General features: G+C 47.1%; 1 protein-coding gene across 1 annotated transcript in view; it reads left to right on the top strand.

The window, feature by feature from the left end:
• The window catches only part of LOC136966521 (tensin-1-like), a 38,917-nt gene extending 15,432 nt beyond the window's left edge, over positions 1-23,485 (top strand). Inside the window, exons 4-21 of the mRNA XM_067261028.1 lie at positions 8,836-10,530; positions 11,286-11,366; positions 11,749-11,930; positions 12,488-12,632; positions 14,674-14,763; positions 14,944-14,973; positions 15,228-15,276; positions 15,560-16,125; positions 16,289-16,375; positions 16,813-16,941; positions 17,056-17,151; positions 17,309-17,386; positions 18,365-18,436; positions 18,677-18,706; positions 19,196-19,364; positions 19,502-19,570; positions 19,857-19,886; positions 20,149-23,485. Of these exons, the coding sequence (XP_067117129.1) occupies positions 8,836-10,530; positions 11,286-11,366; positions 11,749-11,930; positions 12,488-12,632; positions 14,674-14,763; positions 14,944-14,973; positions 15,228-15,276; positions 15,560-16,125; positions 16,289-16,375; positions 16,813-16,941; positions 17,056-17,151; positions 17,309-17,386; positions 18,365-18,436; positions 18,677-18,706; positions 19,196-19,364; positions 19,502-19,570; positions 19,857-19,886; positions 20,149-20,278 (3,728 nt within the window). The 3' untranslated portion in view covers positions 20,279-23,485. The remainder of the gene's footprint in view (positions 1-8,835; positions 10,531-11,285; positions 11,367-11,748; positions 11,931-12,487; positions 12,633-14,673; positions 14,764-14,943; positions 14,974-15,227; positions 15,277-15,559; positions 16,126-16,288; positions 16,376-16,812; positions 16,942-17,055; positions 17,152-17,308; positions 17,387-18,364; positions 18,437-18,676; positions 18,707-19,195; positions 19,365-19,501; positions 19,571-19,856; positions 19,887-20,148) is intronic.
• Positions 23,486-24,245: the final 760 nt, after the last annotated feature.

The following is a 24,245-nucleotide window of genomic DNA, read 5'->3' on the forward strand; positions in this document are numbered from 1 at the left end:
AAATTCCTTGTTTGTGTGACCTTATATGGTGAATAAAGCCCATTCTGATTCTGATTCTGATCTACACGTAAGATATGACTGGTGTAGACTTGTGTTAAAGAGTCTGTATGAGAGGGAAAGTTGTCCAGGACGTCAGTAATCCATGATGCTTGAAATTCACAGCAGCTATCCAAACGTGTGTGTGCGCACGTGTGTGGGGATGCGTACGCGTGTGTCTCTGTGTGTGGTGGACCTTATCTCTCTGGGCTTGTCTTTGCTCCGCTAATAGCCCTGTGGTCCAGCAGCTGGTGACCTGGGGGTCGTGACTCAGGGAGGCCTGAGTCTCTATGAGACCACCACCACCACACACACAACACACACGTCTCCACACCTCGAGATGTTCAGCTTGTTGGACAGGTGCTATGTCAATCCGGGAAACAGCACTGAATGGTGACACAGTGTCATTCTTAAGATGTTGATATAACCGAGGCTCAATGTTATTGTTAATGACGAGGTTTCCTAAAGTAGCAGTGTTAGCTCCCAGAGCTAAAGCCCGGGTATTAGCTGCAGGTGCTACCGTGAGCCCTCGGGTTAAGCAGTGTGTGTGTGTGTGTGTGTGTGTGTGTGTGTGTGTGTGTGTGTGTGTGTGTGTGTGTGTGTGTGAGTGTGACTGCGAGAGAGAGGTGCCCAGCATGCTCAGTGACAGCTCTGGCTGTATTCCTTGTTTACTGCTGTCCTCCCATATTAGGCTGTGGCACGGCCCCAAGCATGTCTGGATGGCTACAGAGAGGGAGAGAGGGAGAGGGAGAGGGACAGTGTGCCTCAACCTCAAACAGACTGCCAGGACTGAAGCTTGTTTTGTTAGCTCCCAAGAGTTGGAACAAGAGAGACGAGTTCAAGAGAGAAAGAGAGAGAGACAGAGAGAGACAGAGAGAGAAAGATAGATAGAGACCATAATGAAGACCCAGGCAGAGAATAAGGAGAGCGGCTGAGTAGTAGCCTCTAAAAGTTGGTGAGTCGGAGCCTGTTCTTTTTACATCCTGTCTGTCTGTTGTCTATTTATGAGGGGCTTGGACTCCTTGCAGCTCTGGATAAGTTAGCTAATGTAATAATCAGTAGCTACCAAGCAAACAGATAGTGTGTGTGTGTGTTGCGTTTGGAGAGTGGATCTCATGGCTTTGTGGTGATTTCTTATAGAAGGTACAGTATGCAATATGTATAGTTTTACTGTTTTTCTTTTCTTTTCTTTTTTAATCGATGCCTCGAATAGATTCCAGTCAGTGTTCAGATGGTGTTTACCTCGTTTCTATGTCAACATCATTGTTGATTTCTCTCGTCATACTGTACAACGTGAATCATTGAGGGAGCAATTTGTGTGTGGAACGTTTTATCAGTGGCCTGCAATTATGGTGCACCACAACTATTAAATCTCCCGCTTGGTAACTTCTCAGGGATTGGAGAGTATGAATGTCGCTATTCAATGAATTTCATTTCTTTTTTCTCTCTCTGGTTTTAAAGAGTAGGATACATGTTTTGCTATATGCTGCTGAAGTCAATGGAGTTATGCTGTATTGACTAAGTCATTCAAATCATTACTTTTTGATTTTTGGTTTCCTGACCACAGATTATGCTTGTTTAAAAAATTCTTTATGCTGACTCTACTGAGATTGCGACTCAGACAAGGTCCATGGAAAGTTACTGAAGGACTTCTAAACACTTTTATAGTTACACCCATATCAAGGTGTCTTTTGATCAAACTAGCTTAGCATACCACTGTACAAGCTATAGTACCTCAGCATATTGTATCACCTATGCAAATTAACTAAATATTAGTGTACTGTCCAAACGACAGTACACTTTGACTAAACCTCATTCAAAGTCTTCACTGTCTCTAAAACTAATGTATGATAGCTCCTATTTTGCAGCCGACCCCATGCATGACTAGTTCAGCATAGCTGTACACAATTATCCTTCTAGCACACTAGTGTATCTTGACGTAGCTTATGTTAATACTAGCCTTTAGACGCCTGGTTCCTGTACAGACCATATAGCCTTGCCCTGTGTAAACCAGTTAAAATCCTGCGCCGACTAGTATAGATTAGTAACTAATGGGAGCTGCAGTAGCCACTAGCTTGTGATTGAAAGACCCCCCTAGTTAGACCTAATGGTGACAGGAGGGTGAGATACAGCGGCAGGTTCACATCCAACCCTTCAAAGCCTTAGTAAGCCCCTGAGCCTCCGACTTCAGCTCTGTCTGTCTGTCTGTCCGTCTGTCTGTCTGTTTTACTAACTAGCTCAGTGTCTGCCTATCTCTCCAGCTCTCTCTCTCTCTCTCTCTCTCTCTCTCAGTCTCACTGTGGTTGAGTCTCCTGTCTGCATACCTAGCTTTTGACGAATCTCAATCTGAAAATATTTGGAAATATATGTCTTTCAGTTCTTTTTTAGGAATTGCTCAGTACCAGAAATAAGTTCCCTCTATACCATGCCTCTCCATATTCCCAGAATGACAGACATCTGCCATCTTTATGACAGTAACTGATATGAAACTTACGCCACTTCTTATAGACAGGCGGACAGATAGCCGAATAGACGAACAGACGGGCTGATGGATGGACGGACAGACACCAATATGACAGTTAGCTTTGTGGCAGTCACTGATATGGTAGTCTAGACACCTTTTCAACATCTGAGGGACTGGCTACCACACACACACACACACACACACACGTACAGAACACACACACATACACACTTACACTTTCGTGTCAGTGAGTCTTTATGACAGCCAGTCATTCAACCCACCCACCCTGTGTTGGCATGCAGACTAGCCGTCGTCACAACGATATCAAAGCCGACAAGGTGGGTGTCATACTCCATTACTGCCTCAGGTCTGGCTGGAGTTAGATGATGACATGTACTGCAGACGTGTGTTTATGTGTTTGTGTGTTTACTATAGTGTGTGCTTGTTTACATATGTGTGTGTGTGTGTGTGTGTGTGTGTGTGTGTGTGTGTGTGTGTGTGCGTGCGTTATATCCTCCTCCATCCTCATTCCAACATTGGGCCACCATTTTATTTAGAAACACCTGATCTGTGTGCAGTTATTAAGAGGTCCATTCTGTGGTTGTTGTTATACCTCAGAATTTAAACTTTGACTTCAGTTCATCTCTAGACATCGACATTTTATCCATTTATCAGAATCTGAATCAGAAAGGGTTTTATTCGTCATTAAAGTTAGCACAGACAAGGGATTTACTTTGGCAGGAGGTGCATACATTCAACATATAGAAATTGAAATCTTAAATAAGTGGTGTACAAGTCTAACTATACTAAAGGTACAAAGTCTAACTAATACTACGGGGCTAAAGTATGTCAACATTTAGAATAAAATAAAATATAAAATAGCTATAATATACAATATAAAAAAATACAAATACAAATAGGATAACATTATGCAAATATGGCAAGGTGTCATTGTGCAGATAAAGTGTTAAAGTCAGTGTGAGCCCTTGGTCTTGTTGAAGAGGCCAGCGATGGTTGGGAAGAAACTGTTTTTGTGGCGTGAGGTTTTGGTAGCCTTCTGCCAGAGGGGAGTAGCTGGAACAGTGTGTCCAGGGTGGGAGGAGTCGGCCACAATCTTCCTCGCTTGCCTCAGGGTCCTCGAGGTGTGCAGGTCCTCAAGGGTAGGCAGATTGCAGCCAATCACCTTCTCAGCAGTGCGAATGAAATGCTGCAGTCTGCTCTTGTTCTTGGCAGTGGCAGCAGTGTACCAGATGGTGATGTAGGAAGTGAGGATGGACTCAATGATGGCTGTGTAGAAGTGCACCATCATTGTCTTTGGCAGGTTGAATTTCTTCAGCTGAAGTACATCCTCTTTTGTTAACAGACACTTTTATCCAAAACGTCATACGAATAGTGCAAATAGACTACAGCAGAAGGTCAAGTTATAAAAGTGCAGAGTTCTAACAGTATTTTGGTGGTCAGACACAAGGAACAATCTGAATTGACAAATCACATCGCATGACCACAACAGGACCTCGTTCTTATCTTCTGTATACATATGTACTTTTGTCAAATCACACACATTCTCACATGCACATACACTCATGCACGCACACAATACACTAATACAAACACATACGCACACACACACATACACACACACATCCGGATTCCTCCACACCACTACCCTGGGCCACAGGTCAGCTAGCCCTATCACCCAAACAGCATAGAAGCCCATAGAGGCCACACTGCCTAATCCAAGGCCTGTTGAACACAGAATTCCTCCACTGTTGTGTTTGAAAGAAGTTTAATGAGTATTATGTGTATGTGTGTGTCTCTCTGTCTGTCTGTCTGTATGTATGCCTTTTCTCTCATATACATAGTAGCTACAACTAAGAACAGTAGCTTTATGAGTGGCTGTTGTATTTCTCCACTACTCATAGCATTTTGGGACCAAAAGGAGACAAGTGTTTGTTCATGTCGCCGTTAGCTGATTTAGCTGTTAGCTGATATACTGTTAATATTAGCTTATGTTGTTGTGAAACGTATGTACTTGTAAGATTACTGTTTTTAGCCGTTGATGGATACATTTGTTAGCTATTGTACAGTACCAGTCAAAAGTCAAAAACTTTTGACTTAATGGGAAAATGTGTCCAAAACTTTTGACTGGTACTGTATCTACTAGGTGATAAGATGATGTACCAATTTGCTTATGTAAATGTTAGTTGGTGTAGCCATGACCTTATATAGCTGTGGGCTAACAGTTTGTAGTTGTTATCTTACAGTTTGTAGCTGGTATTTTAGTTTATGTAGTTCTGAATGTGATACAGCAATAGCTGAGGTTCTAAACTATTGTCTATTAATAACAAACCATTGACCACAGGTGTTGGAGCCAAGAGTGTTTTACTGGTGTCTAAATGGCTTTAGGCAGGGACACACTCACACCCCAGAACACTGCCTATGAGGCTTGAGAACACGTCAGTGTTTCACACTTCAATGTTTGAATAGGACAGGTGCTTTGTGTGAAAGTGTGTGCGTGTTGTGTGAATTGTGAAGAGCTGTGTGTGTACACGCAAGAGATGTCTTCGGTAACGACATGTCTTCTCTCTCCATTTTGGTTGACATTTCACAATTTGCGATGCATCCACTTCCATTGCCTATTGAGATTAAATCAACAATGCACGGAACATTCTCCAAGACTGACCAGCAGACCTGTTTATATCTATCTGATACACTACACACACACACACACAATTCAGCCTCACTGGAGAGTAGTCTGAGTGGAATGGCATTCAAGTCCTCTGTCACACCAGAGCTGAGTACATCAGCCAGCTATTTGTGACCGTCATATTCATAGCTGGCTACAATAGCAACATATCTCAGCTGGTCAGAGAGCTGTCGAGTGAGAGTGAGATATATAGGCTTCATCAAGAAACAACAAAAACTAATCAGAGTAAAAACAACCATTGTGTCTTCAGTGTTATCCAATCCAATATGATATCCTAATTACGAACACAAGCACATAAGGTACGTTACGCTCACACTCCAACACACCCACACACACGGACGCACACACACTACGTTCACACACGTGTGTGTGTTTTTGAGTATAACGTGAACCTCCAGAAACATCTAAAGCTCCTTTTCTCTGGGTTTTGTGTGTGTGTGAGAGAGTGCAAAATGAGTGTTATGTGTGAATGTACTCGTTGTGCACCCGCATGTGTGCGTACGTGCCCTGGCTCACTCACGTCTCCAGAGGGAGGGAAAGGTGAAGGTCGCGACCCGGTGACGCTAGTTCCAGAGTTCCTGCCATTCCCCAAACTCCAATCCTGCTTACTTCCTCCTGGGCATAGTCAGAGAACCTCTGGCCTGCCTGCCTGCTCTACAGATGGGAGATGGACGGCTAGTGAGTTGAGTCACTTCCTACTGGGAGAGGGAGATGTGTGTCCTCATTAACTGTCTGTCCATTGGCTACTGCCCCTCTGGTGACACATCCACATCAGGGCTCGAAATTGCGACCACTTTAGTCGCATATGCTCCCGAAATTGTATCTGTGCAACCTCATAATATATTTGGGAGCATTTGTGCGAGTGCAGATAATCATTATGGTGCAACCTGTTTTCATTTCTTTACAAAACGCTTGCTAATTAGCCTACTGCACTGTATGTGCTTTCTGTGAGCTGATACAGTGACCGTTCTATCCAACATTACATAGCCAACGAAACTTCATCTTAACGTTCTTAACTTTAATGCAGATTTTAAATTGGTTATTAGCCGTCAATCACACCCTGTCACTGCGCTCCGTTGTCAGGGAGCTAACTAGCGCGATGGCTAGATAGATAGCTAAATAACTAGCTAGCTCGATGCCTCAGCCTCAGTGTAGAGATGGATGGAGGAGGGACAGAGAGCTAGATTAGAACACCAAATGTAAAACCCTAGCGGCAGGATGTGTAAAGCCCCAGTGGTGGTGTTGTTTTGAAATAAAATAAGTCTATTACATACAAATTGTGTTGTGGTGCTCCTTAACATGGGTGTTCCAAATGTTGTTGGGAGAACCAGTGCTACCAGGTAAAAAAGTGTATTTTGTGTCCTGCATATAGCCGGTCAATTGACATTGACTCACAGAAGGCACTGTGTGTTCACCAGGGCAGGGTCAGAGTGTCTCTTGGACCGAAAGTTAGGTTCTTCTCATGACTGTTCCTTTCACGTCAGGAGTCACTGATTCTGTTGCCAGGTAGTTCCTAACAAAGGACTCTGTCAGCTTGAATCCTGTCACACACAGCTTTTTCCAAAGCATTTTAAGAAGTTTGAATGACTTCAACACCACATTGTGTTTGAGGGAGGTAGAGAGAGAGAGAGAGAGAGAGAGAGAGAGAGAGAGAGAGAGAGAGAGAGAGAGAGAGAGAGAGAGAGAGAGAGAGAGAGAGAGAGAGAGAGAGAGAGAGAGAGAGAGAGAAGAACCTCCCTCTTGCGGAGAGGGAAACCCCACTCCGTGATGTCATAGAGCCGGAGTCAGTGCTGGGCTGTGCCTATCCAGGGTAGGAGTGGTTTGTGTGTCATGCCTGTGTGTGGGTGTATTTGGGAGGACCCCTCTTGCCAGGAAGCCCAGTCAGTTCCCAGCGTGCCTGCTCACCCCTCCCTCCAGGGAATGGTACGGCCCCACCCCGACCAGACCAGCCTCAGATAGGTGTATAGAGACAGCACTCGGGGGGTCAACCAAGTAGGCAGCACAGAGAGGGGTGGACAGGTCTGACTTAGGACACCCAAGGCCTTCACCCACATTGGACTGGTGTCGACAACGTTCAGCCCTCAACCTTCACCTACCGTAGGAGGAGGTATAAGAAGTATATCTCTCGTTGACTAGCTGAAGGAGGACAGAGAAGGTTATAGCGACAGGTAAGTAAGGCTTTCCCATGAAGTTGGTGAGGTCTTTTTTATTATTCAGATATTGTGGACTGACCTGAGTAGCTCTAGAGGAAGACCTCTTCTGTGGGGTTTGGGAAGTGGATTGTCTGTGGTCGAGGAAAAACTGTTGCCTTTCTGGATGTACAGTTGAAGAAGAGAAATGTGTTTGTGCTAGTTAGCCTCTCTCTCTCTGTGTGTGTGTGTGCCATGTTGTTTACATGAGCTCTGAAATAGCTAGTTCAAACTCTTGACCATCTGTCAGTCTATTTGGACCGTCCATGCTCACACACTCACAGGAGGACTATGTTCATAGTCTGGTGGTGTGATTGGATAGCCCATTTTCTTCTAAGAAGTTGTGGAAATTGTGAAATCGACGAGAAGGTGTGTCCTCTAAAAAAAGCCGGCGTGTGTGCACGTGTGAGTGCGTGTGTCCGTGCCTTTCAAACCTGTGAGGCGAAACATGATCATTCAAGTCATCGCTTCCAAAACACCTGTGTACTGAGGCTCAATCTGATTCTACACTCTATAGGTCACCAACAGTAGAACATCTGCAGGGTTCCTGATGTTGTGTTTACATTAGATGTGGTGCCAGAAAGGAGTGAAGAACAGGAAGTAAAATAAGGTTGCCATGGAACAAAGATCTACGTAGATAGAGAGACCCTCATGGCAGTTTTTTGGGAGGAAATCCAGTATTCTATCTCGATGATTGGTTTGAAATGCGATGACCTTATCTGGGGGGTGGTGTGGTTGCCATGGTGAGGCAGAAGTGTGTGTGTCAAAGTGCAGTATTCCAGATCGGACCTCTCTCATGTCCACATGTGAGCTGCTGTCGCTGCCCTTTCCCTCCGCCCCGTCACGGCAACGCCCAGCTGTTCTCCAGGCGGTGCCGGATAGACCCACGGGGGCTCCGTTGACGCAACATGACCCCCCTCCCATACACACACAAACTCATACACATTTGCCCTATTAATAGGACGGGGGAGTTGTCACTGGTTACCAGTTGTAGAAGTTGAGGGACACACCGCAATGACAGCAGTGGAACTGACCGAGAGATGGTATTAAAGTGAGATCAACTCCCCCACCACCCCCACCCACCACTCCCCCCCCACCCCCCACCCCCAAATGCCACACAGAGTGCCGTCTTCTCTACTGCAGTGTTTATGCAGCGCTGGGCTCTATCTCATGACATGGGACCACAGCATGCAAAGCTGTTTTCCATGTCTGACTCACTCTCTCTGTCTGAGGAGATTTGGGTGTGAGGCAGGCGTAGTCCCAGGGCTGTGTGTGTGTCTGTGTGTGTGTGTGTGTGTGTGTGTGTGTAAATGAGATATTTTAGCAGAACCTCCCTAACAAACTCAAAAAGCACTAGCCCTCTCATCCTCTTCTCTCCTCTTTCCTCTTCTACCTTTCTCTCTTCTCTCCACTCTGTCTGTTTCTATCTTTCCAACCAGATGTGGTTCACACCCAGGGTCCTCTGGATGGTAGCCTGTATGCCCGCATCCGCAAGAAAGAATCACTAGAGGGTGTGGTCACTATCAACGGTCTCCCTGTACTGGACAACCCTCTGACCAGCTCCGACGCCCCTCTACAGCACCAAGACCACGCCCACCCCAACGTAGACCACACCCTTCCCGTGGTAGGCCACGCCTCCTTGCCCGCAGTCGACCACGCCCTTTCGGTGAGCAGCGACTCTGGGAACTCGACCGCCTCCATCAAGACCGACCGCACCGATGACCACAGCCAGTCCCTGCACGGCGGGGTGAACCACAACCACAACCACATCCACCTCCCTGGTCACCCTCCTCTCAGTCCCCAGGAGAAGAAAGAGTTGGACCAGCTGCTGAGCGGCCTGGAAGCCCCTTCCGTGCTTCAAAGCCAGACCTACCGGACCACCAGCCCAGGGGGAGGTGTCCGCCACCTCGTCCCAGCGCAGGTGCACGTCAACGGGGGTCACGCGCGCCTGATCGCCGCCCCCTCCGCGGAGGAACGGGAGACGGACATCTTGGACGACGAGCTGCCCATAAGCCAGGAGGGCAACAGCGTCGAAAGCCTCGGCACGCTCTCCTCGCTCGAGGGGCAGGCCACGCCCGGGGAGCTCTACTACCAATCTGAGACGTCCGGGGCCGTGCAGAGCGACAGGCCGTGCCTGACCAGGGCCGTCCTGGGAGAGAAGGTGCACGGCCGCGCCGCCGAGATGCCGGTTCACAGAGTACGGACGTCGTCCTCGGCCCAGGAGCTCATCATGGACTCCTCCTCTCCCCCGGGAGACTATAACAGCTACCAGAACGGAGAGGGGATGTACCGGTCTCAGTCGTTCGGGGTTCCCCCTACCGACGCCGGCACCCCAGAACCGGGGTCCAAACTGATGCCCCGCGCCCCTGAGAGGAGCACCAGCAGTAGAGAGGCGGTCCAGAGGGGGCTGAACACCTGGCACCAATACAGCCTGCCAGACGACCCTTTTGGCCCCCCCCTGCAGAGCACCCACAGCCTCCCCCTCTTCCCGGCCTCCTCGGCCTCCCAGAGGGACATCGAGCAGTCCATAGAGGCGCTCAACATGCTGATGCTGGACCTGGATCCTGCCAACGCCCAGATGTCCAAGTCCTACAGCGCCCCCTCTGGCGAGAACAGCGTGGGCGCTTCCCAGGGCCCCTTCTCCCAGACGCTGGCCCGGCCGTCGTACCAGGCCGACCACGCCATCCACGGGTACAACAACGCCTTCGGCCGGTCACTCGGGAGGGTGTCCACCTCACCTGTCCAGAGCCCCGTCATGGAGTCACCCGGGTCTTACAACTCCCAGAAGGCCCATCTGGCGTATCACACCCCCACGCACACCCCGGAACCCTACCACAGCCAGCCTCACACTGGTTACCGCTCTGCCGGCCCCCATTACCCCACTGAGCCTTCCCCCACCTCCCCCAGCCAGGTCCAGCTCAGGCCCCTCACTTCCTACCCTGCTGGGGGGGGCCTGTCCCGCTCCCCGGACCCCCAGGAATGCTCCCCTTACCCTGGCTACAGCACCTCCTCCTCCCCTCTGCCCCCCATCACCCCCCAGCCCAAGGATCTCTCCTCCACCTCCCCCGTTCCCAAGGAGGCGGAGCCTGAGGAGGAACTCAACCTGGAGGGGCTAGTGGCCCAAAGGATCGCCGGTAAGGAAAAACTGACCTATCACCCACAAGTAGAGTGTTTCACTCAAGTTATGCATTTCAAGCATGAGTCAAGTTCCTTCTTATATTCACAGAAAATCGACCGATTTCTTCAAAAGTATTTCGACTCGTCTATTGTCAAGTGACAACATTAAATAGGAATCCATTTCAACTAGCCTTTAATTTTAAGAGGTAGAAGAGGGAAGGCGAGAGGATGGGATCGGAGAGAACAGGAGAGGAGCGGAAAGTAAATGAGAGGACAAGAGAGCAGAGGAGAGTGTAAGAATAGATTACCCAGCTACCAGACATTTTCTGCATTCAAACCCACCAGGACATGTAAATCTCTCTATCGCCCCTCAGTGGATATGCTTTGTAACAGCCGCTTGCTTGTCTTGCAGTAAAAGCATTCTTAGAGGCATTTTACAGTGACGTTTTGGCTCTGTTCATACAGGTTAGCTTCCTAGTTCTCTAAAACATCTAACATAATCAAACATAATGTGCGTCGTCGGACAGCAGATACCTTAGGACTGCGACGTTAGTCCTGACAGAGCACGACTATCTCTCTTTCCCTGACTCGTTTCTCTTTCTTTCCTGTCTTTCTGTTTGTTTTGGTTCTGTCCATCCATTTGTCTATTCTCTGTGGACTGCTCCTCCAACCCTCTGCTCCACCTCCTCCACCTCCTCCACCTCCCCTTCCACTTCCTCCTCCACGTCCTCCACCTCCTCTCACTGCCCATCGCCCGCCCTCACCCTGGCAGAGTACAACGCCCGCATCCGTGGCATCAGTGCAAGCATGAGCCCTCAACAGTCTGACCGCCATCGCTCCTATTCCTTTTCTGGTTTGTCTCCCCCCCTCTCTCTTTCTCTCTCTCTCCCTCTCTCTCTCTCTCTCTCTCTATCTCTCTCTCTCTCTCTCTTTGTCTTCTCTTCTCCTGTTTCCCTCTTTCTGTGTCCTTCACTTCCCCCCCATTTCTCCTCTTATACAATCTCTCTCTTTCTTTCTTTTTATCTTTCTTTCTTTCTGTCTTTCTTCTTTTCTTTCAGCGTCTCTTCTTTCCCACCACATTCAACCCTGTCACTCACAGTTCGAAAGGTGATGAATCCATTTTGCGGCTTGTGTTCATTCACGGGGGACCTCACTAAGCCACACATATTATTATCCATGAAGTAGGGATAGCCCCAGACCTCCCCCCTCCTGACTCCCTATGTGTGGCTTTCCAGGGATGCGTTCCCGAGGGATGACCCCAGAGGAGGCCCAGGAGACGGCGAGACGTCGGACCACCAGCGAGGGCCAGTACCAGAGCAGCGGACACGACGACTCTCCGGGCCATATCGGGGCACCGACGCGCTCTCCTAACTTTACCGACGCCATCTCCCTCAACCCGGGAGGACGGCCCAGAGAGGTAGATTAAGCGCTTTCTGCTCACAGACCTGGGTTTAATACTATCTTGTCTTATGCTTTGGGTGCACTTGATTTGGATTACCCTTTGGAAAGTGATAAACAGAGTCATATTAAACTCATCCCTGTTTGATATGTATTTAACCCAGGCGCTGTGTGAACAGGATCATACTGGTGTTTCACTCCTTGGATTGTTCATTGTTTCCCTTTGTGAAGTAGCAGTGGTAGTAACTTTTGTGTGTTTGTCTGTGCTGTGCTGTGTGTGTCTGTGTCCACATTTCAATCTCTATGTGTTTATTGTCAATGTGTGTGTGTGTGTGTGTGTGTGTGTGTGCGTCCACCCATGTGTGTCTGTTGATGTGTGTGTCTGTCCATGTGTGTTGATATCTGTATTTGTGTGTGTGTGTGTGTGTGTGTTTGTCTGTCTGCCTGTGTCTGTCTGTCCATGTGTGTGTGTTTGTCTGTCTGCCTGTGTCTGTCTGTCCATGTGTGTGTGTGTTTGTCCGCGTGCGTCTGTCCGTGTCTGTCCATCCGTGTGTGTGTGATCTCCCCTCCCTCCAGGGCCCCATGCACAGTTACCGGGAGGCGTATGAGGATGATGATGCTGACGGTGGCGCCGTTAGCCCCACCTTCGGCAGTGGTGGTGAGGCCTACCCCCTGACCCCTGCCTTCCCCGTGTCCCCCCAGACCCCCTACTCCAACATGTGTAAGTTCACCTCCCCGCAGACAGAGGGCGCCACTGGCCACAACCGTAGACGTGACCTAAAAACGTTGGTTTCTCGGTTGGCTCTTGTTTGAAGTCTCTGGATCTGACGTCATGGGCAGGGTTTTTATGGCATTTTGAGCAACCATTCCTTTCTTTGAAAGCCTTGGTTTGTTTGAACGAGTGATTCTTGGGATACAGCCACCGAATGTAGCTGCCAATCTGTCAAATGTCTGGTGCCGATTTTTCCTCTGGTCGAATTTGGTGGTGGGTTTCCTAAAGTAACCAAACAGTATCTTCCTTTCTCTTTGCAGAAGTCATGAAGTCTGTTAACCAGCATGAATTCAGTTTTATCTACGACTTTTAATCCAAGACAAACTCAATGGAACCTAGATTCATTTAAACCGCACTGTATTTTATGTCATTTATAACGTCAAGTAAGACCTCAGAAGTACTTCACTCATCATGGCGATAGATTGATCATGGCTTGCCTGGAATCAAAGACATTGTTCCAGCCCTGTTCAGAACGAATCCACACACTGCTGCATCTCTCACACACTCAAACACACACACACGTACGCACACGGGTACAGACACACATGCACACACATGAAAACATATACACGTGCTGCACACACTTAAACACACACATGGACACACACACTCCATAGACACACACAGGGTGAGCAGACTGGTGTGTTGGATGCTGCTCTCTGTAGGGTTGTCGACAATGTCTTTGAGGAACACCAGTCGCACGCCCGCCTGTCCCCCCGTCCCCCGTCCCACCTCCCCCCCTCCCCCCTGCCCACCCCCCCCCCCCTCCCCTCTCCTGTGCCGGAGGTGAACAAACACGCTGTGCTGGCAGTAAGCGCCTGACCTGGAAAGCTTGCCCGTTCTGACCACATCCTGTTGTACTCCACCCATCAGCCTCTCTCTCCTGTAGACCAGAGTGGGGGCCCAAGTGTACCTCACGGACTGTCCAATCAGCATTGTCTGATTGACATTGACGATTGACATCCGTTTGCTAGACCTCATGAGATTGGTTGTTCTCAGCTGAGGATTGATCGTTTGTGGGTTCCAGTTGGGCCAGTTGGTTGACCTTGTGTAGAGAGGGGCAGGCTGGTGAGTGAAGGAAGGAATAGTCATTGTGGCATTCAGTCTGTCAGGCTGGTAAGAACATGCCCACCCCCACTCTCTTACTGCCTCTCAAACACCGCTACATCTACCCTCCACGCCCGCCTTGCCTTTAGCACTGCTAGTCTGCCTCGCAGACAAACAAAGAATTAATGGGGATTCTTTGTTTGTTTTTGTTTGGATTTGAATGTATTTTTCCTTTAAAGGGCCCCAACCCTGCTGGGATTACCATGGTCATGCTGTCTTTCTCTCTCTGACACTGACTCCAGCTGTATGACATCACGGAGTGGGGTTTCCCTCTCCCTCTATACCTCCCTCTTGTGTTCTCTCTCTCTCTGTCTCTCTCTCTCTCCACTCCCTCCATCTCTCTCCCCACTTCACTCATCTCTCTGCACATTCTCCCTGTCTCTCTCTCCACTCCCTCTCTCTCTCCCCACTTCACTCATCTCTCTGCACATTCTCCCTGTCTCTCTCTCCACTCCCTCTCTCTCTCTCTCTCTCTCTCTCTCTCTCCACTTCCTCCCTCTCTCTCCCCCCACTCCATCTCTCCCAGAGTAGGAGATCAGTAGTGAATGTTTGTGCTGCATGTCCCTGTCCTAGCCCTGCATGACCAGGGGGTAATGATGTCATCATGTTCATCTCTGTGACCTGCTGCTGATGTTATGGTGTAGTGTTAAACATGTGCTCTAAGCTGTCTGTGTGTGTGTGTGTGTGTGTGTGTGTGTGTGTGTGTGTGTGTGTTGGATAATTTGTAGTGTGTGTGTGTGTGTGTTTAGTGTGTATAGTATGTTACTGAGTCTGTGCTGTTACTTGTAAGTCTGTTATGCTACTTAGGTTAAGGTTAATAGTCATGTCTATCATGTATTTTTTCTCTCTCTCTCTCAATCTCTCTTTGTTTGTCCACCTGTAGCGAGGTCTCCCCCTGGCTTGGTCCGAACTCCCCTCTCAACATTGGGACTGAAGCCACACAACCCGACAGAAATGCTCCATGGTGCATCAGGTCCGTAGACACACACACACACATCATGCATCAATCACACCCACACAAATGATAGCCCCCCCCCACCCAACCCTTATCGATCTCTTGCTTTGCATTCACTGGTTTCCTTCTCTCTTCTTCTTTCTCATCCACTCACTCCTTTCCACCTCTCTCTATCTCCCGCTCTCTCTCCGCTGTCAGACTCTGAATCTGTGAGTGACAGCGAGCAAGGTAAGGCCATTTCTATAGCAACCCCCCCCCCCCCTCCGACACACACACACCTCTTTGTTCTTCCCCCTGTCTTTCTCATCACGTTAGCCTTTGGGATACAGTCTTTGTGGTACAGCCTTTGTGTTACAGTCTTCGAGGTACAGCCTACAGCCTTATATGAGCATAACATGTTTGTTTACACCATATGGGAGCCATCTATAATTTTCTGTCGTCAAGGTACTAACTATGTGTGTGTGTGTGTGTGTGTTCCTCAGATGGCCATGCACACTCTTTCAACCCCCTCTCCTCCAGGAGTCCAGACAGGTGAGTCCAACACTGGATTTAAGTCTGAAGTCTCTCTCATTCTCTCATCTCATCTCTAGCGAGGTCCTCTCTTCCTTTCTTTCTTTCTATCTTTCTTTCTTTCTGTCTCTTAGTCTACTTTTCTCTCCCTCTTTCTCTGTCTCTCACTACCTTTAACTCTCCCCCTCCCCCCACCCTCTCTCTTTCTCTCTCTCTCTGTCTCCCTCGCCCACTTATTCTACAGTATGAGACAAGGGTTTCCTATTGGTCCCATGTATGATTCTGTCTAACACTCCCCACCCAGAGTCCAGAATGCCCCCGACTCGGGTCCCCCCTACCACCAACGCCCCCCTTCCCCTGAGGGGTCACAGGTCAACATCATGGGGGTCCACACAGTCCCCGGCAGCCCCAACACCCTCCACCGCACTGTTGCCACCAACACCCCCCCTAGCCCCGCCCTCCAGCGCCGCCTGGCCAATCAGACGAGCCCGGCCCTAGCCCGGCACGCCGCTCCAGCCAATGGGAGCAGAGGCGGCATCCCTGGCAGCCCTCTGGTTGGCAGGAGCCACAAAAGTGCAGCGCCTGTCCCGCCCAGTCCCCTGATGGGCCGCCACGGGATGGGGAGCGGGAGCAGCACCCCTGACGACAGACAGGGGGCACCCCCCACCCCCTCTTTCCCAGTGTCGCCGCAGCCGGTGCTCCCAGAGAAGAGGCGCATGCCCAGCGGTGACCGGGACGGACCCAACGGTGGCATATCGTACGGTTCGCTGGAGGGGAAGGCTGCGACATCTGCTCCAGCCAGCGGGGGCAGCACGCCCAGTGTGAGCGGCTCGCACACCCTGCCAGACCTCTCAAAGTTCTCCATCTATGGTGAGACACAGGCCCTAGCTATTTCCTGTAACGAGAGTTCTCGTCCCAGTCGAGACGTTGTTCTCAGCTGGTGTGTATTTGCGACAGCCCCTGAAGCAGGCGTGATGTGTGTCTCGTCAGAGGCTGTGACCAGTGTGTGTTCTGCCTGTGTGTCCCTTAGCAGACGGCTACCCAGACATCAAGATGAACGTGAAGTTTGTTCAGGACACCTCAAAGTTCTGGTACAAGCCTGACATCTCAAGAGAACAAGGTGAGAGGGGAGGAGGACGAGGAGAGGGGAGGAGGAGAGGAAGGGCAGGGGAGGAAGAGAGGTGAGGAAGAGGATGGTTAGAGGAGAAGAGGAAGGGGGAAATGAGAAGAGGAGGGGGAGAGTGGAAAGGGGAGGAGGAAGAGGGAAGGAAGAAGGTGAAGGAATGAGGACAGGGGCGGAGGAAGAGTTTGTGGAGAAGAGGGAGGAGAGAGCCAAAAAGGGAGGAGGAAGTGGTGAGGAGAAGAGGATGGGGAGAGGAAAGGAAGAAGGGCAGAGGGGAGGAAAGGGAGAGGACAAGGGGAAAGATAGGATATGATAGGAGAAGTCAGGGTTATGGCAGGAGGAAGGTGAGAGGGGGGGAAGGAAGGAGCATAATAATAATAATAATAATAAACATAATATACTCAGTATATGTTGTCTTCCTTTCCTCCCCTCAGCTATCAGTGTGCTGAAGGACCGTGAGCCAGGGGCGTTTGTTATCAGAGATAGCCACTCGTTCAGAGGGGCCTACGGCCTGGCCATGAAGGTGGCCTGCCCCCCTCCCACCGTGCAGCAGAACAAGAAAGGTAACACACACACACACCGTTTTAGCCCAACACACATCTACCTTCACACACCTCAGCCTTCTACTCGATATGTGAATGTTCAATGATGTTCACTTTCGTTGCTTCCTGGGCCAGTTGGCGACATTACGAACGAGCTGGTGAGGCACTTCCTGATTGAGACGAGTGCCAAAGGTGTTCGTCTGAAGGGCTGCCCCAACGAACCCTACTTCGGTGAGTAGAATCCACAGTAACTAGCACTGTACTGTGCCTAACTGGTGCCATCTACCTTGTTTTTGTGTAAGTGCAAGTCTTTCGATAATCTGTATGTATTTGTGTGTGTGTCTGTGTGTGTGTGTGTGTGTGTGTGTGTGTGTGTGTGTGTGTGCAGGATGCCTGTCTGCCCTGGTGTACCAACACTCTATGACTCCTCTGGCTCTGCCCTGCAAGCTGATGATACCCACCAAAGGTCAGCTCTCCCTCCATCTGTTCATGTATCCTTCCATCCTTCTCTCCTTCACGCCCTATCTCTCTGGTGTTGAAGATAATGGAATCAAAAGGGTTTTTGATCCATTGAGGGTTTAGGTTGGCTGAGGCAGTATGTGAAGCCCTCTGTGACATTGCTTGTAAAAGAATACCGTTTAGCAGTTAGTTATGTTTAGATGCAGTGTTGAGTGTATCTTTGTTTTCAAGCTCTTGGTGCAGAACAAATTCCCCTCGGGGCAATAAAGGTTTTCATTCATCAGCTCAGCAAAAAGCTTATTAAGAGTATATCTAGCACAGTGCAAAGTAAAATGCCAAGAGACAAAAGAAAGAATAAAAAGGTCCTGTATTCTTAACTTTCAAACACTTGCTTAACAACATAGAAAACAGTAAAGCAAAGCCTGCCCCAACATCTATGTAATTAGCACATTATTTTAGAACATCCTCTAAAACATTGTGGAAAACCCCACACTAGCCTTTTCACTGTTCAAACCTCTGGCTATGCTCAGCTAGTGTAACGTTAGCCGTCGCTAGCCTCCCCTGTCTGCCAGCAGAAAACCCCCTCGTCGCCCCCTCCTCCTTCCACGCAATTACTCCCCAGCCTTTGATGCAGAATGTTCTCAAGCAACTGTACTTGAGGCCCAAAGTTGAAAAACAACCCCAGCTGTCTTTGAGTCTGAAGTAATACTTTTTGACACCATTATTCATCTCAATGTCACCAGAAACACAGATATTAGACCCTTCTTGTGTCTGGGAGCCACTGTCAATCCTTTCTGATCCCAGTGAACAGCCTTTAGCCCTTCCCTGTTTCCTTCTCTCCATCCCTACCGTATCTCACCTTCCATTCCTTAATCAAAGTTTGACAGTGTACCTCCTTTTCTCCTCTTTCTACTGTTTGAGTCTTGCCGAGGGCATCGTGTGACTAGGACCTTTTGTAATTGGCTGTGCTGTCTGTCACTCACAGATCCGAACAAGGAGGCCCTGGAGTTGGCCACGCCCACTGACTCTGTGGCTGAACTCCTGCAGCAGGGAGCAGGTAAGGACTCCCCCATCTACCAATCAGCCAAACATCTTTCCAAACCGCTTCCAATCACATCCAGTCAGCTAGTTGCCTAGTCTTCCTCCCAGACAGCAGTGGTATTCAGTCAGACCTACAGAGAGTAGCTATTCACTGTATCTCTCTTCAACACTCAGACCTGCTGTGCAGCACCCCAATCATCTATCCATCCATCCATCCATCAGTCTGTTTATTTTCTTCACATTTCTTATGTTCCAGTATCCCAGAAGCCCCCAGAGGAAGCTCATGGTAAATACAGAGGTTACACGTTGACCTCTTGACCTTGAACCCTTTACTGCATGAGCTCCTGACTGACCACAGTTGGCTGCTGATAGGACACTCCTTACAGCGCTCATCAGCCAGGCTTGTAAATGGCATGCCTGCCTTGGCCACATACTAGAGTTTGGATGAAGAGCTTTTACTTTCTACTGAAAGTACCTCCACTAGACCCTGATAATCTCTTGATAATCTCTTAACAGAGACTTGCATACCCCAGCGCATCTCTTTCATTTTGTCACATGGTACTCATTCTCAAGCTTCCCTGCATGAGGAATTGTTAATAATAACATCATGCATGGCACTGAGCTTTGGCAGCTCCCACAGTCATTCTTTGATTCGATGAAAAGAGAAATGAATCCTCATTGTAATTGTTGATTCAACCCTCTTTGACTTGTGTAATACTAAGACGTCAAAAGCATACGGCATGCAGAATATTTATCTGTCCACCTGTTTTCCCAGCATGCAACGTTCTCTACATTAACTCGGTGGACATGGAGTCTCTGACGGGCCCTCAGGCTGTGGCCAAGGCCATTAGCCAAACGCTGGCCTCCGACCCGTTGCCTACAGCAACCACCGTCCACTTCAAAGTGTCCTCACAGGGCATCACCCTCACTGACAGTCAGAGAAAGTGAGTACACGCACACACATACTGTACACACACATAGACAGCCCCGCACAGCCACACAAATTGTAGGCACATTGTCGAAATTGCCGTTTTTCAAAGGGAGAGAATCAATGCTGAATGCCTTGTTGTTATCACGTTAGGATCTTCTTCAGACGGCACTACCCTATCAGCACAGTTACCTACTGCGACATCGACCCCCAGAACAGGAAGTATGTTTAAAAATATGCTTTACTGTAGTTTCTATGTTGTCTTTCCACTTGATGATGACAGTTCGTTTGCATTTGAAATTATGATTGCATAATTTGGCATTACTGAAATGGTTTTATCTCATATGCTTGTTGGAAAGATGGAAAACATGCAATAATGATTGTATTACTACGTCATTTTTTGTATCATCTTTACTTGCTGTTAGCTTACTAGGTGTGGCTACTATGTGGTTCATCACGCCATAACAAGCTTTAGTGCAAATCTGAATCTACTGCTTTTTATCCTCAGGTGGGGCCAGGAGACAAGAGAATCTGTAAAGTAAGTCTCCCATGTTCTGGCATGTTTCATGTCTAAATATACATGATGTCCAGATAAGGAAAGTGTCGACGGGGCTCTTTGTGTACTGTAGGTTAACTGATCCTTCCGAAGGGTTGTCTGATCTGGTGATCAGTAGTCGAATAATAAAAAAATGAATCAGTAAAACAATTCATTATGGGTCATATTTGTCATCCCTGGCTTTTTCTTGTCTTTTTTCTCCACTCCTCCCTCTCCTCCCTCCCTCCCTCCCTCCCTCCTCTAGGCTTTTTGGGTTTGTGGCGAGGAAGCAGGGCAGCACAACAGACAACGTCAGCCATCTGTTTGCAGAGCTCGATCCTGACCAGCCCGCCTCCGCCATTGTCAGTTTTGTCTCCAAGGTGATGAGGCGATGAAACCCATCTCCCATCTAAACCCGTCGGCAGCCATTTAGATATTTTTCCTTTTTTAAGGCTTTTCTTCTTTTTGTCTTTTTTTTGGGGGAGGATGCAATTTTTTCACATTTATTTAACTTTCATTCAATTGTGTTTGATAATTATTTCCCTCCTCTTTTGTTGTCGGTTGATCTTTTTCAAATTATTTACTTCGAAGATGTTTATTTAATGTCTGAAGGACTTGGAGATGTTTCAAGATGGCGGCTGAGGATGTGTGGGGTGGATTTGTAAGATGATGAACTGAGGAGACGGAGGGAACTTCTTTCCCCAACAGAACAACTTGAGGAAGAGGCTGTTAGCTCATTAAGGACTAAAGGAAATGCACCGTTCAGTGAGAGGAAAAGTACACTGACATTTTTCAGGTTTTTTGGATTGATTTAACCAAAGGTAGCACTCAGAACAAATAATTATCAGATGGTCAATTTAAGCCATTTTATGTTTTTTTTCTTTTCTTCTTTTTGAATAGATGGTTCTTTGAGAAACAAAACAAAAAAAGAACAAAAGCTATCAAAAAAAGAAAGAATGCTTCGTAAACTCTTCTGTCTTCAGAAAAAAAGTTGGCCTCTATGGCTCATTACAAAAGAGTATTTAATGACATTTTGCATGTTAGCTCGATCTTTAAGCTTGGTCCTTAAACCCTCTACAAAAGTCATTAGTGAACCCTCAAGTGGACATTTCTAGGCCTGGTGTATGTTGTTAAGGGCTCAACTTCACATAGCAGACCAAACTCATCGAACACCGCACTGTGGTCCAACTAAGCCAGAGAGATTTTCTGTCTGAGGTCCAGGGATGACCAGTCAGTCCCCGAACTCATTGATTCTATTGATCTGATCTGGTGGAAATGGATTCATCTTGCCCGTGGAATGCGGGGGAGGTCATGTGGGTATTCTGCTGTTTTCACTTGTGCTTCCTGGATCTGGCTTTGCTCTGCATTATGCTGAAACCTCCTGTCCACTAGGGGTAGCTGTCGGGCCATTCCTCCCAGGGACTGATCCTTCAACTCCTGCTTGCTGGACTGGCTACTCTCACACTGCAACTGCTACTGAACACACTGAGACACCCAGGGACAGGTCCTGAGGCCTGAGCCTATGCACTGTCCTGCATGTTTTAGTCCCAGTGCACCCCTCCCTCCCTCTAAGCTATGTTCAACATCACCAAGACTCTATTCTATGCTGTGTGCAATGAAGACGATTTGAACCCCCTTTAGACATATGGGGGGGGGGCGTTAGAGGTTGTTTGACTTGTGAAAGACTGCATGAAAACTAAATTTTTGTACTCTTCTCTGAGTTCTAAAAAGAAGAACTGGTAGACAACTCATTGTTGACGTAGTTACCCGGTGATGAGATGCAATATTTCTACTCCCTTTTATCCCATCTTGAACCAGGGTTACCTTTCACTGTATCAAGGAAAGTCTTTGTTTTTGTTTTTCAAACCCAACGGTGAATCAACATTTTTCTCTGATTTGCATTTAGATACCTGTAGCCGAAAAAATGGAAGAAAAAAATTACCTAGACGTTTCCACACTGTGTGAAAAGGCCTGCTAGTTACACACACAAACAAACGCTCACTGTCCTCCATAAGCTAGAGAAAAAAAAACGATATTGTTAAATGTATATAGATAAACTACTTTGAAAGGTGACATAGCGAAAAAGTATTTATTTTTGTTGCTTAGTTCCCTCATGGTTACAAGTCATATATACATATATTGTACAGTCTACATAGAGTAGATTTACTTAAAGGGTTGAGAAAAAAGATATACTTATTTTGGCTAATGATTTCAAAGTCAGAAAGGCTTTGAAAGGCGTCTGAATATACATGGTGTACATTACTGTGTCCCTGTCTCTTTATTCAGATCTCCATGTTTTGTTTTGTCTTTGTGTTCTCTGAGAGCGATGTTGTAGGGCATGTGTGGGTATGGGACAGACCCAGAGGACTCTTACAGGACAAGTGCATGGACAGCTTAGCTCTCAACGACAAAATGCAAGGGTTTGTTTTAAAACGTTGCTGTTTAAAACGTTGCTGTCTAAAAACAGTGCACCAATTTTGTTGACTTTGCGTAACTGATGTCTGTAGATCTGGGGGCAGCTGTTTGATAAGGTTTCAGATGCAGGTTTGTATGGGAAGCATGAGGATGACTGGACTGATAAGCCAACCTTAAATGCAATATGTAAGCAATGGTATGCATCCGTTATGATAATATTATTATTTGCCAAAGATCCAAGCACATCTATACTGTCCACAGGTTTTGCTTTTTTCATGAACTTTGCCATATGAAGCCAAAATATCTCAGTTGGGGTCATTTGTCTGTTATTTGTCACTTGCTTTTCATTGGTACTTATGCAGATCGACAACTTGTGTCAAACACGTTGCAATTACTGACAAATGTCCTTGTAATTTCCATAACAACCACGTCTTACCCCAAAAATAGAAGTAAAAAGCACTTACCTACATGCACGTGGAATATCACATTACCAACAACAGCAAAACAATACAAACATATGAACATATCAACTTTGATTTCATTGAATGTCAGAAGTGAAAGTTACATTTCCATTGATTCATATTATTCCAGTTCTTTCAGTAATTATTGAAGTTCCATTGTACCATCTTTGTTTAGCCAAGTCCCAAAGCTGTATATTAAATCCCTCACATCATTATTTATTCTCTTATTTATTCTTTTTGAATGTATGTTTCATACAATCTTTCATGTTTTAAACTACATTATCTCAGTTGTCAGTGTTAAAAGCAAAGGATAAGGAATGTATGGTACCATTTTACCTGTCGCCAAGAGGTCCAATGCAATATTATTGGTCATAGCGTTGTTCAAGATTTTTTTAACAATATTGTTTTGGTATCCATATCTGAGTCTGTTAAAACATGATCATATGAAAAAACAACAAATCATTAGAGATAACATTTTTAAAATATGTCATTCATACTTTAAACTCGCGATACCACATTAGGTCTGTTGGCGTTAGGTGAATAGTTATCAATGTGTTTGTTTGTGTGGCGGAAGAGTTTGAGGCCTTGTGCAGAAAAGACTGAATGTGTGAATGCTAGCTAGAGATGTACACAAGGCTCTCATAATTTTTTGTTTTCATCATTTGCATTATATTGTCATGGCTTACCTGTTCCTAAGGAGAAAAAAAAACATTAAAGCAATACAGTTACAGTAAAAAAAAAAGTGTTTGAGCTGTTGCCATTTTTCCTTTGTTTTTCTTTTAATACGTCTTTTTATTTGCAGTCATTGATGATGGTTAGAAATATTTACCAATCAAAACATGTATTAAGGGTTTGATAAACCTGTTGGTTTAGGGTTAATGAATCTAAACTTGGTTCAGGCACCGTAGCCTTGAACCGACATGTCAGAGCACAGTCATGTTGTAGCTAGGAGCTGCAGAGGACGTTGACATCAGCACGTCTTCAGCACGCAGCAGTACGCACCATATGGTACACGCGGAACAAATATCACCTTTTTTTCCCTCCTAATTTCCTTGTCTCTTTCTCACTCTCCCCTTTCTCTCTTTCACTCTTGCACTCTTTCCCCACGCCTTCCTCTCTTTTCCTCGGTCTTTCTCATGCCTCTCTTTATCTCTGTGTTTTTCTTTCTTACCCATCTTCTGCCTCTTTTCCTCTCTTTTTTTTGCACACTCCCTCGGTCTACGCTCTCAGGCAGTGTGACGCTGCGATGACAATCTTTGTATGTGTTTGTGTCATATTCTCAAACCAGCTCTATGTAGGGAAGCCTAAACGTTGTGTGAAGATCACGAAACCCTGTTAGAATTGTTCTACAGTGTACACCACACTCTACACCCTCATCAGGCTTGAGTAGCCCAAGTCATTCTTTGTTTTGGGAAAGCTTCTAATGGGTGCCTTTCATTTAGTGGTGTAACTTACAGCAATCATTTGATATTGTAAAATGGTTTGT

This window comes from Osmerus mordax, chromosome 22 (genome assembly GCF_038355195.1).
Source record: "Osmerus mordax isolate fOsmMor3 chromosome 22, fOsmMor3.pri, whole genome shotgun sequence".
Taxonomy (NCBI): Eukaryota; Metazoa; Chordata; class Actinopteri; order Osmeriformes; family Osmeridae; genus Osmerus; species Osmerus mordax.